We start from the raw sequence: 10,475 nt of genomic DNA, 5'->3' as shown, positions 1-10,475 counted from the left end.
CCCAAGGCTGAGCATTGTTCCTGGCTTCATTTTTGCTTAAGGCTAGCACTCTACCCCTTGAGCCAAAGCTCCATTTCTGGCTCTTTCTTTTTATGTGGTGCTGACGAATGGAACCCAGGGCTTCATGCATGCAAAGGGAGCAGTAAACCACTAAGCCATAGTCCCAGCCCTGATCTGGGGTTTAGAAAGGCAAAAACCACATGCAGGTGGTTATAGATGGCTTGGCAGAGTAGGTTGCAGTTTCTAACAAGTATAGAGCAGGAATATGTGGGGCAAATTCCCAATAGTTCCTTTGCTGACTACCTCATTGCCTTTTTTCCCAGCCTTGCTTCCAGAATCTTCTGTTCATTGCCAATAGGAACAGAATGGATGGATGTCAGGTGAGTTGTTTTGGTTTTCACCCAGTTTTACATTCCATTTCATGAACTTAATGGAGGTCCTAGGTTTAAAATGTAAAAGTAGATTCAGCTTGAGTAAAATGTACCTAAGACAAAGATGCATTTTACATTTTGAAGCTGATAAAAATCTTACATTCTGTCTACATCATGTGCAGATTTTCTTCGATTTGTCTCACACTTTTAAAAATTTTGTTTGTTTGATTTGCCAGTCCTGTAGTTTGAACTCAAAGCTAGGGCTCTGTCCCTGAGCCTCTCTGTTCTCAAGGCTAGCACTTGAGCCACTGCACCATGTCAGCTTTTGTCTGTTCTTGGGGTGCTGAGGGATGGAACCCAGGGATTCATGCATGCCAAGGAAGCACTGTTCCCCATTTCCAACCCTCCAGGGTTTTTTGTTTTTTTTATGTGAGGAAAAAGTGGTGACACCTGTTATGGGATTCAATCACCCCCAGGAAGTCACTTCTCTGGGAAAGTGAGGTTTTCTGGCAACTAATGAGAAATCACATCCTCAATAATAATATTAACCTGTTTTAATGAAGCTTTACTGGAGTGACTTAAACAGTGCAGTCACAAAAACCTTCAAATGTTTCACAGGACTGAGTAAGCCATAGGTATTTCAAGTATTCTGAGAACATATTTCTCATTGGTGCCCATTTCCAATAGGAAAAGCAGTAGACTTTAGAGTTGTATTTCTTCAAAAGCTCATCAGTTAAATCCCATGACTGCTTTGTGGTGTTTCTTTTACTTGAAACTTTCACCTGAACCATGCCTGCAACCTGTTTATTAGCTAGTTAATTTGAGTTTTCTGCCCAGTCTGGCTTCCAGACCTCAGCCTCCTTTGTACCTGGAGTAAGATAATATTCTTGGGCCAGAGTTCTAGGTGTTGTTTTTGTTTCTTTTTAATTTTTTCAATTAATTGATTTATTTCTTGTCAAAGTGATGTACAGAGGGGATACAGTTTAGTACATTTCTTTTGTTTTTTTTTTTCTTTGTTTTTGCCAGTCCTGGGGCTTGGACTCAGGGCCTGAGCACTCTCCCGGGCTTCTTTTTGCTCGAGGCCAGCACTCTTGCACTTGAGCGCCAGTGACACTTCTAACTTTTTCTATATATGTGGTGCTGAGGAAAAGAACCTAGGTCTTCATGTATGCGAGTCAAGCACTCTACTACTAGGCCATATTCCCAGCCTCTCTCACCTTATTTTACGTACCATTTTTTGTACCTAAAGGGTATCCAAGATTGAAAATGGAAAAGTAGATTCAGCTTCAGCAAAATGTTCCTAAGTAAGAAAAAGATATATTGTAGTTTTTGTGGCTTACAAAATGTTACATTCTAAGTTGAGTACAGATTTGCTTCAGTTTGTCTGTAGATTTGTTTATTTATTTATTTTACTGTGCCTAGATCAGTCCCTGAGCCCTGTACCTGAGCCTTTCTAGGCTCTAGTCTCGCAGTCTACCACTTGAGCTACAGCATCCCTTTTGGCTTTTTCTGCTTATATGGTCCTGAGGAATCAAACCAAGGGCTTCGTGCATGCCAGGCAAGCAGTCTACCACTGAGCCACATCCCAGTCCTGTTTCTAGGTTTTTGGATGTGAGGAAGAATTGAGCACATTGTTGAGTGATCGAGCTGAAGATACTTGAAGTACTGTCCATATAGTTCTTGTTAGTGTACATTTCCAATAGAAATGCATTAAACTTTAGAGTTGTTTTTTTCAAAAGCACATTAGTTAAATCCTATGACAGCTTCATTGTGTTTGTTTTACTTGAAACAGGCTGTATTTCATTCTGCCATCTTTCTACACATCAATCCTCTTTGGCTGCATTAAGCATTCATAACTATACCATTTACTGAGAGTACATGTTGCTTCATTTTGGGCTCCCATGTCTGCCATCCATCTAGAGCATTTCTCATCTTCCATGTGAGAAACAGTAGAGTCACTGAATATGCAGCTCCTGTTCCTCTCTATCCCAGTCTCCAGAACCATCATTCTTTTTGGCCTATGAGTATGTTGATCCTGGAAAAGTCAAGAAGAAACATTATGCCATGGCTGTTCCTTTCTAATTGGTATATTTTACTTAAGGTGATTTATTCAACACTCATCCCTGCTGTAATGTGTAGTAATATTTTCTTTTCAATGCATTTATCTATTGTTTTATGTGTTCCCATCTTTTGTTGGTGAATAAATGTGAAGTGTTTCTCCAAATAGTTGTTATAATACTTGCTTTACTTCTGTTGTATAGAAACCTAGAAAAAGAAGTCCTGAGTCATATGCCAGTGTGTTTCTATGTTTAAATTCACTTTGTGGTTGTCTATACCATCTTTGATTGTTTTACATTCCTGGCAGATGGGCACCAAAGATCACACTATTTTCACATCCTTCCCAGAACTTCCTAGATTTATGGGTTGTTGGTTTTTTGTTGTTTTTAAGCTATGAGCATATTGACATGTATAAAGTAGTTATTTTATTGTGATTTTGATTATGAGAAGCTATTGTGAAGTCATTCCCCAAGTACTTGTTTTATCCCCTGCTTTCACTGTTATTTTGTACTAATCTTTTGTATTTTTCTTTTTTCTGACTTCTTTGTTGGCAGTCTTGGGGCTTGAAGTAGTGCCTGGCACTGTACTAGAGGTGCTCTTGCTCAAGACCATTTGGACCACAGTGCGACACCAAGACATAGTCCTAGCCATTAAAGGGTTTTACATTAGTATTCATAGAAAAATAATATTTTGTTCAAAGTTGTCTATTAATATAGGTATTGATTTTTGCAAGTATCTTGATTCTATGCTTGGTACAATCTGTGGCATTCACAAATATGCAAGGGCTCATATGTTCCTTTCAAATACCTATTGTGTATTAGCTCTTAACTCCACTGATACTTTGACCATTATGTTAATAAAAAAAGTAACCAGATATTTATGTATAGAAAAAAGGCCATCCTTATGCGGAAGCATGGCGCTTCAGAAGAAGTGAAACCTGCAGAAAAATTGTTATGCTGATATTTAGTAAACTTTATAAAAATAACCTACACATACCATTCCAAGCATCTTTTTTGTTTGTTTGTTTGTTTTTGCCAGTCCTGGGGCTTGGACTCAGGGCCTGAGCACTGTCCCTGGCTTCTTTTTGCTCAAGGCTAGCACTCTGCCACTTGAGCCACAGCGCCACTTCTGGCTGTTTTCTGTATATGTGGTGCTGGGGAATTGAACCCAGGGCCTCATGTATACGTGGCAAGCATGCTTGCCACTAGGCCATATCCCCAGCCCCTCCAAGCATCTTTTGTTCTTAATATTGTCGTGTCAGGTTAGTTGCACCTGAGAATGTTTATCCTGTTTTTGGTGCTAGCAAAGAGAAATATCCTGATTTAATAGGGGCATTGTGTATTTGTTATTGTATTCCTAATTATCTAGTTAATATAGAGCCAAGTATTACTACTATGATATTTCTTCTTCCTACTTTATAGATAACTGAACAAGCTCCAAAATATTATGTAAGAAAATCACATTTGTAGAAGAATAAAATTCCAGACTTGGTCTTCTCCTGACTCAGGGCTAATTTCTTTTTCTTTTTTTTTTTTGCCAGTCCTGGGCCTTGGACTCAGGGCCTGAGCACTGTCCCTGGCTTCTTTTTGCTCAAGGCTAGCACACTTCCACTTGAGCCACAGCGCCACTTCTGGCCATTTTCTGTATATGTGGTGCTGGGGAATCGAACCCAGGGCCTCATGTATACGAGGCAAGCTCTCTTGGCACTAGGCCATATCCCCAGCCCCAGGGCTAATTTCTTGATGAAAATGTGCCATTACAGAAGCCCGTGTCCTTTGAAGATGTGGCTATCGACTTCAGCTTGGAGGAGTGGCAGGACCTGGACGTTGCTCAGAGGACCTTGTATAGGGATGTAATGCTGGAGACCTACCGCAACTTGTTGTCCTTGGGTGAGAAAAAGATACATTAACTTACAGGGTCAAGTGCTTTGATTTTAGTAGATCTATGAGTATTTATTAAAAGGTGCAATGCTATTTAGGTACAAGATTACAGAATATGGGAAGTAGTGCGTCTTTCTAAGAAAAATCCTCCCCTTGATTATATTAGTCCAGAGGCAATTTTATTCTCATTCTTCAAGAAGTCAAGGTAGCACCAGTTAGGCAACAGTTCTGAGACATAATCTATTTCTACGGGAGTTTCTTAAGAAACTCGTGGCCATTGTGATAAATGGATATGTAATCTAGGGTATAATGTATATTTCTACTCAATCAGAGGAAATCAGTAATTGAAAGTGGGCATTTAAAATCTGAAGGTTTTACGTGGCAGTCCTCTTCATACCTGTAATCCTAGGTATGGAAATGCAAACCAGCCAAATCAGAAGATTCTCCAGGAGAATCCTTTCTTCAATTAAAAATAAAAAATCCGGGCTAGGGATATGGCCTAGTGGCAAGAGTGCTTGCCTCGTATATATGAGGCCCTGGGTTCGATTCCCCAGCACCACATATACAGAAAATGGCCAGAAGTGGCGCTGTGGCTCAAGTGACAGAGTGCTAGCCTTGAGCAAGAAGAAGCCAGGGACAGTGTTCAGGCCCTGAGTCCGAGCCCCAGGACTTGCCAAAAAGACAAAAAAAACAATAATAATAATCCATTGAAAGTGGTAGAACTCTGGCCTTTGGCAAAAGAGCTCTGGGACTCGGCCATTCCTTGAGTTCAAGGGAATACACAGAAAAAAAAAAAAAAAACCAAAGCTTGTATTTCTATGTGAATCAACCATGAAGCTATTGAGAAATGAGAAAGCAGAGTTTGGAGTAACCTGTGTACCAGAATGTCTGAGATCATTATAGCACAGATGTCCAGAATCAGCATGAACAATAGTTCTCCACTGTTTCTTCGTTACAGGGCACTGTGTTTCTAAACCCAAGTTGATTATCAAGCTAGAGGAAGGTATAGAAACATGGATGGGAGAAGCCTCAGGCAAGAATTTCCAAGGTGAGTGAATGCATCCTACACAGTGCTGTTGGAGACAGAGCTCAGGTGGTAAGTTCACTTTTTTTGTTTGTTTGTTTTTTAATTTATTTATTAATTAAATTTTGTTGACAAGGTGTTGTGCAAAAGGGGTACAGTTACATAATAGGGCAGTGTGTACATTTCTTGTGATATCTTACACTCATGTTTTTCTTTGCCTTCCCTAGATCAGGTAGGCATATATACAATACACTGTGTACCAAAAACATATACAGTAGCCACGTGGCATATGCCAAAGAAAATTCACCTAGAACTTTAAATATAACGTCAACAATAGAGTTTGCTTATCCTTGTCTTTTATGATCATTCAGGCATAGCTTTTGTGCTGTTGTGATCCAGTGAGAGGTCCACTTTAGACCTCGTTGTTTGGTTTTATTTACATAATGTAAGGTCGCTGACTGAAACTTGTGGGAAATACCATTTGACAAGAAGTTTTTTGTTTCTCAGACCTGGTCTCTACTGTCTCCCCCTCCACCCACCTTAACAGTTATATGTCAAGGTGATCATGCCCCTTTGTTTTCTGTGTTCAAGTTCTGACCATTTCCCTGTGAATACCAATATTTCACCATTTCTAATTGCTATGTAGTATTCCATTGTGTATAGGTACCATATTTTTTGGATACAGTCATCTGTGTAGGGGATCTGTGTTGTTTCCATATTTTGGCTATTGTGAATTGTGCAGTGATAAACTTGGAAGTGCAGATGTCTTTTTTATATCCGGAGACCTGTTTTTCAGGATAGATGCCTAGGAGTGCTATGGCTGGGTCATAGGGTAGGTCTATGTTGAGCTTTTATTTTTTTTGGGCCAGTCCTGGGCCTTGGACTCAGGGCCTGAGCACTATCCCTGGCTTCTTCCCGCTCAAGTCTAGCACTCTGCCACCTGAGCCACAGCGCCCCTTCTGGCCGTTTTCCATATATGTGGTGCTGGGGTATTGAGCTGAGAGCTTCATGTGTAGGAGGCAAGCACTCTTGCCACTAGGCCATATTCCCAGCCCTATGTTGAGCTTTTTGAGGAACGTCCATACTGTTCTCCAAAGAGGTTGTACTAATTTTCACTCCCACCGATAGGGAGGAAGGGTTCCTCTTTCCCTGCATCCACTCCAGCATTTGTTGCCTGAGTTCAGAGTATAAGCCATTCTAACTGGATTGAGGTGGTATCTCAGGGTTGTTTTTATTTACATTTCCTTTTCTGCCAGGGATGTTGAACATTTCCTCATGTGTTTCTTTGCCATTTTTATCTCTTCTCTTGTGAAGTGTCTCTTTAGCTCCTTTGCCCATTTCATAATTGGTTTACTGGGCTTGGAGGGGCTTAGTTTTTTGAGTTCTCTGTAGATGACGGATATTAGGCCTTTGTCTGTTGCTGTGCTGGAAAAGATACTTTCACGTATGGTTGGCTGTCTTTCTACTTTGGTGGCTATGTCTTTAGCTGTGCAGAACCTTTTTGTTTTGTAGTAATCCCATTTGTCGAGACTCTCCCCATCTGTTGTGCCCCTGGGACTCTATTCAGGAAGTTCCTTCCTGTGCCTATAAGTTCAATACAAAAGTTGCGAATGTCGCTACTGCAAGGGATGTCGCTACAAAGGTTATTGCTACTACAAAGGTTATCACTACTACAAAGGGTGTCATTACTACAAAGGATCAAACCAGTCAAGGCAGAACTCTTATCAGCTAGCTACTATTTCCTCAAGACTAATTATCTTAGATCACTACTTCCCTATTTACTGTCAAAAGCTTTGGCTGGAGCAGCTGTGCATACAAGTCTCCCCAGGGAGGCTCTATGCAGGGGGCAAGAGTCTCATGACACAAAGTGTCTTCCTTTAGCTAACAAAGGAGACTCTTTAATGAAGATTTGTTCCAATGAAGTAGGGTTCCTTTTGTCCTCATCCCTCCAACATTTGTTACTGTTTTTTTTTTCCTAATAAAGGGCATTCTTACTGGGTTGAGGTGGAATCTCAATGTTGTTTGACTTCCATTTATTTTATGGCCAGTGACGAAGAGTACTTTTTCATATGTCTCTTGGCCTTTCTCATTTCCTCATCAGAGAAGTCTCTTTTTAAGTATTTAGCTCACTTGTTGAGGGGGCGCTTGGTTCTTTGAGGTTTTATTTGGGAGGAATTTAATTTTAAATTTTTTTTTTGGCCAGTCCTGGCCCTTGGACTCAGGGCCTGAGCACTGTCCCTGGCTTCTTCCAGCTCTTGGCTAGCACTCTGCCACCTGAGCCACAGCGCCCCTTCTGGCCATTTTCTGTATATGTGGTGATGGGGAATCGAACCCAGGGCCTCATGTATATGAAGCAGGCACTCTTGCCACTAGGCCATATCCCAGCCCGGAATTTAATTTTTTTAGTTCTGAATATATTTTAGATATGAGGCCTTTGTCCATTGTAAGGCTGGTAAAGATACGTTCCCAATCTGTGGGCTTTCTGTTTATCTTTGAAACTATGTCTTTTGCCCAGCAAAAGCTCTGCAGTTTTATGCAGTCCCATTTGCTCAACCTTTCTTTGATTTGTAGCATTTCTGGGCCTTTATTAAGGCAGTTTCATCCTGTGCCAAGGACCCAAGTGTTTCTCCTACTTATTCTTTTAGTGTTTTCAGGGTATCTGTTTTTATTTGGATGTCTTTGATCCTCATGTTTATTTATTTTTTGATGAATCATTTTAGATGTCCTGGAAATTGATGACATGATTAAGAGTTGCAAGGAAAGTCCAGAAGAATGGTTGTGTGAAGTAGCAATCAGCAAAAGCAACCCTGTGGATGAAAGAATGAGATTATTGAGATCTTTTCATTTGAGCCCTAAACACATGCCAGAGCTGCATAGGAATAGTAGGAAATCCTTAGGAATGAGGACTGAGGCATCCATTGCATATCAGAGTATGGTTCTCCATTTTGAGCCTGAAGAGATCCATGCTGGATCCAGGCCTGGTGTCTCTCATGTAGATGAAAAATCTCTTGGCAACATGGAGACTTTTAATCAAAATTCCAAGAGTCCCAGTGAGCAGCAGTATTTCACAGATGGTGGAGAAGGGATTGTATTAACCTCAAAGACCATATTCTTTAAAAATAATTGTGCTTATGTGGGAGAAAATCATTATGAATGCAACAAATATGGAAAGTCCGACAAACACATGTCAACTCTAAGAACACATAATGGAATACATATTAGTGAGAAACATTATGAATGTAATATATGTGAAAATTCCTTCAGGAGCAAGAAAATTCTTAGAAGACATAACAAAATTGACTCAGGTGAGAGACCTCATCTATGTAACAAATGTGGAAAATCTTTGAGGTTGAGGACAATTTTAAATGCACATAATAGAATTCACTCAGTTGGGAAACCATACGAATGTAACCAGTGTGGGAAGTCCTTCACCTGGAAAACTCAACTCAGTATTCATCATGGAACTCATACAGGAGAGAAACCTTATAAATGTAACACATGTGGAAAGTCTTTTTTCAAGAAATCATACCTAAGTCTTCATGAGAGAACACATACAGGAGAGAAGCCTTATAAATGTAACACATGTGGAAGATCTTTTGCCCAGAAATCATACCTAAGTCTTCATAAGAAAACACATACTGGAGAGAAACCTTATAAATGTAACACATGTGGAAGGTCTTTTGCCCAGAAATCATACCTAAGTCTTCATGAGAGAATACATACAGGAGAGAAACCTTATAAATGTAACACATGTGGAAAGTCTTATGGCAGGAAAACAAAGCTTAGTGTTCATGAGAGAACACATACAGGAGAGAAACCTTATAAATGTAACACATGTGGAAAGTCTTTTGCCCGTCAGTCATGTGTTAGTGTTCATGAGAGAACACATACAGAAGAGAAACCTTATAAATGTAAGATATGTGGAAGGTGTTTTGCCAGAAATCATACCTAAGTCATCATGAGAGAACACATACAGGAGAGAAACCTTATAAATGTAACACATGTGGAAAGTATTTTACCTGGAAATCAGCCCTAAGTCTTCATGAGAGAACACATACAGGAGAGAAACCTTATAAATGTATCACATGTGGAAGGTCTTTTGCCCACAAATCACATGTTAATCTTCATGAGAGAACACATACAGGAGAGAAACCTTATAAATGTAACACATGTGGAAAGTCTTTTACCCGGAAATCATATCAAAGATTTCATGAGAGAGCACATACAGGAGAGCAATCTTATAAGTGTAACACATGTGGAAAGTCTTTTGTCCAGAAATCAAGCATTACTGCTCATGAGAGAACACATACAGGAGAGAAACCTTACAAATGTACCACATGTGGAAAATGTTTTACCCTGAAATTATACCTAAGACTTCATGAGAGAAGACATACAGGTGAGAAACCTTACAAATGTACCACATGTGGAAAGTGTTTTACCAGAAATCATATGTAAGTCTTCATGAGAGAACACATACGTGAGAGAAACCTTATATATCTATCACATGTGGAAAGTGTTTTGTAGATAAATCAAGGATTCGTGTTCATGAGAGAACACATACAGGAGAGAAACCTTATAATTGTAACACATGTGAAGTCTTTTACACAGAAATCAAGCCTTAGAGCTCCTGAGAGAATACATACAGGAGAGAAACCTTATAATTGTATCACATGTGGACAGTCATTTGCCCAGAAATCAGTTGTTAGGCTCATGAGAGCACACATAGAAGAGAGAAACCGTATAAATGTAACACATGTGGGAAGTGTTTTTCCCAGAAATCAAGCCTTAGTGCTCATGAGAGAACACATACAGGAGAGAAACCTTACAAATGTAACACAAGTGGAATGTCTTTCACCCAGAAGACATGTTAATATTCATCAGTCAACACAGAAGAGAAACCATAACGACTGTGGAAAGTTGTTAACCCACAAGTCATATCTAAGTACACAGAAGTGAGTTCAAACAAGTGATAAACTTTATCAATGTAATCAATGTGGAAAATCACTCACCTGGAAGTCACACCTTGCTTATCATGAGAACACACACACATGAAAGAAACTATGGATTTAGCACATGTGGGAAGTTTTCACCCAGAAATCCTATCTTCCTGTTCATCAGCAAATATACACAGGAGAGAAACCT

General features: G+C 39.8%; 1 protein-coding gene across 1 annotated transcript; it reads left to right on the top strand.

Annotated features, from left to right (window-relative positions):
- The first annotated feature begins 373 nt into the window (after positions 1–373).
- On the top strand, positions 374–9,955 carry LOC125347772 (zinc finger protein 182-like). Its single transcript, XM_048340732.1, is given in 6 exon segments — positions 374–380; positions 4,211–4,318; positions 5,268–5,357; positions 8,054–9,268; positions 9,271–9,784; positions 9,868–9,955. Coding segments are annotated over 6 exon segments (2,022 nt in total).
- Positions 9,956–10,475: the final 520 nt, after the last annotated feature.

The sequence above is a fragment of the Perognathus longimembris genome, chromosome 3 (assembly GCF_023159225.1).
Source record: "Perognathus longimembris pacificus isolate PPM17 chromosome 3, ASM2315922v1, whole genome shotgun sequence".
NCBI lineage: Eukaryota > Metazoa > Chordata > Mammalia > Rodentia > Heteromyidae > Perognathus > Perognathus longimembris.
This window is presented reverse-complemented; position numbering and strand designations above follow the sequence as displayed.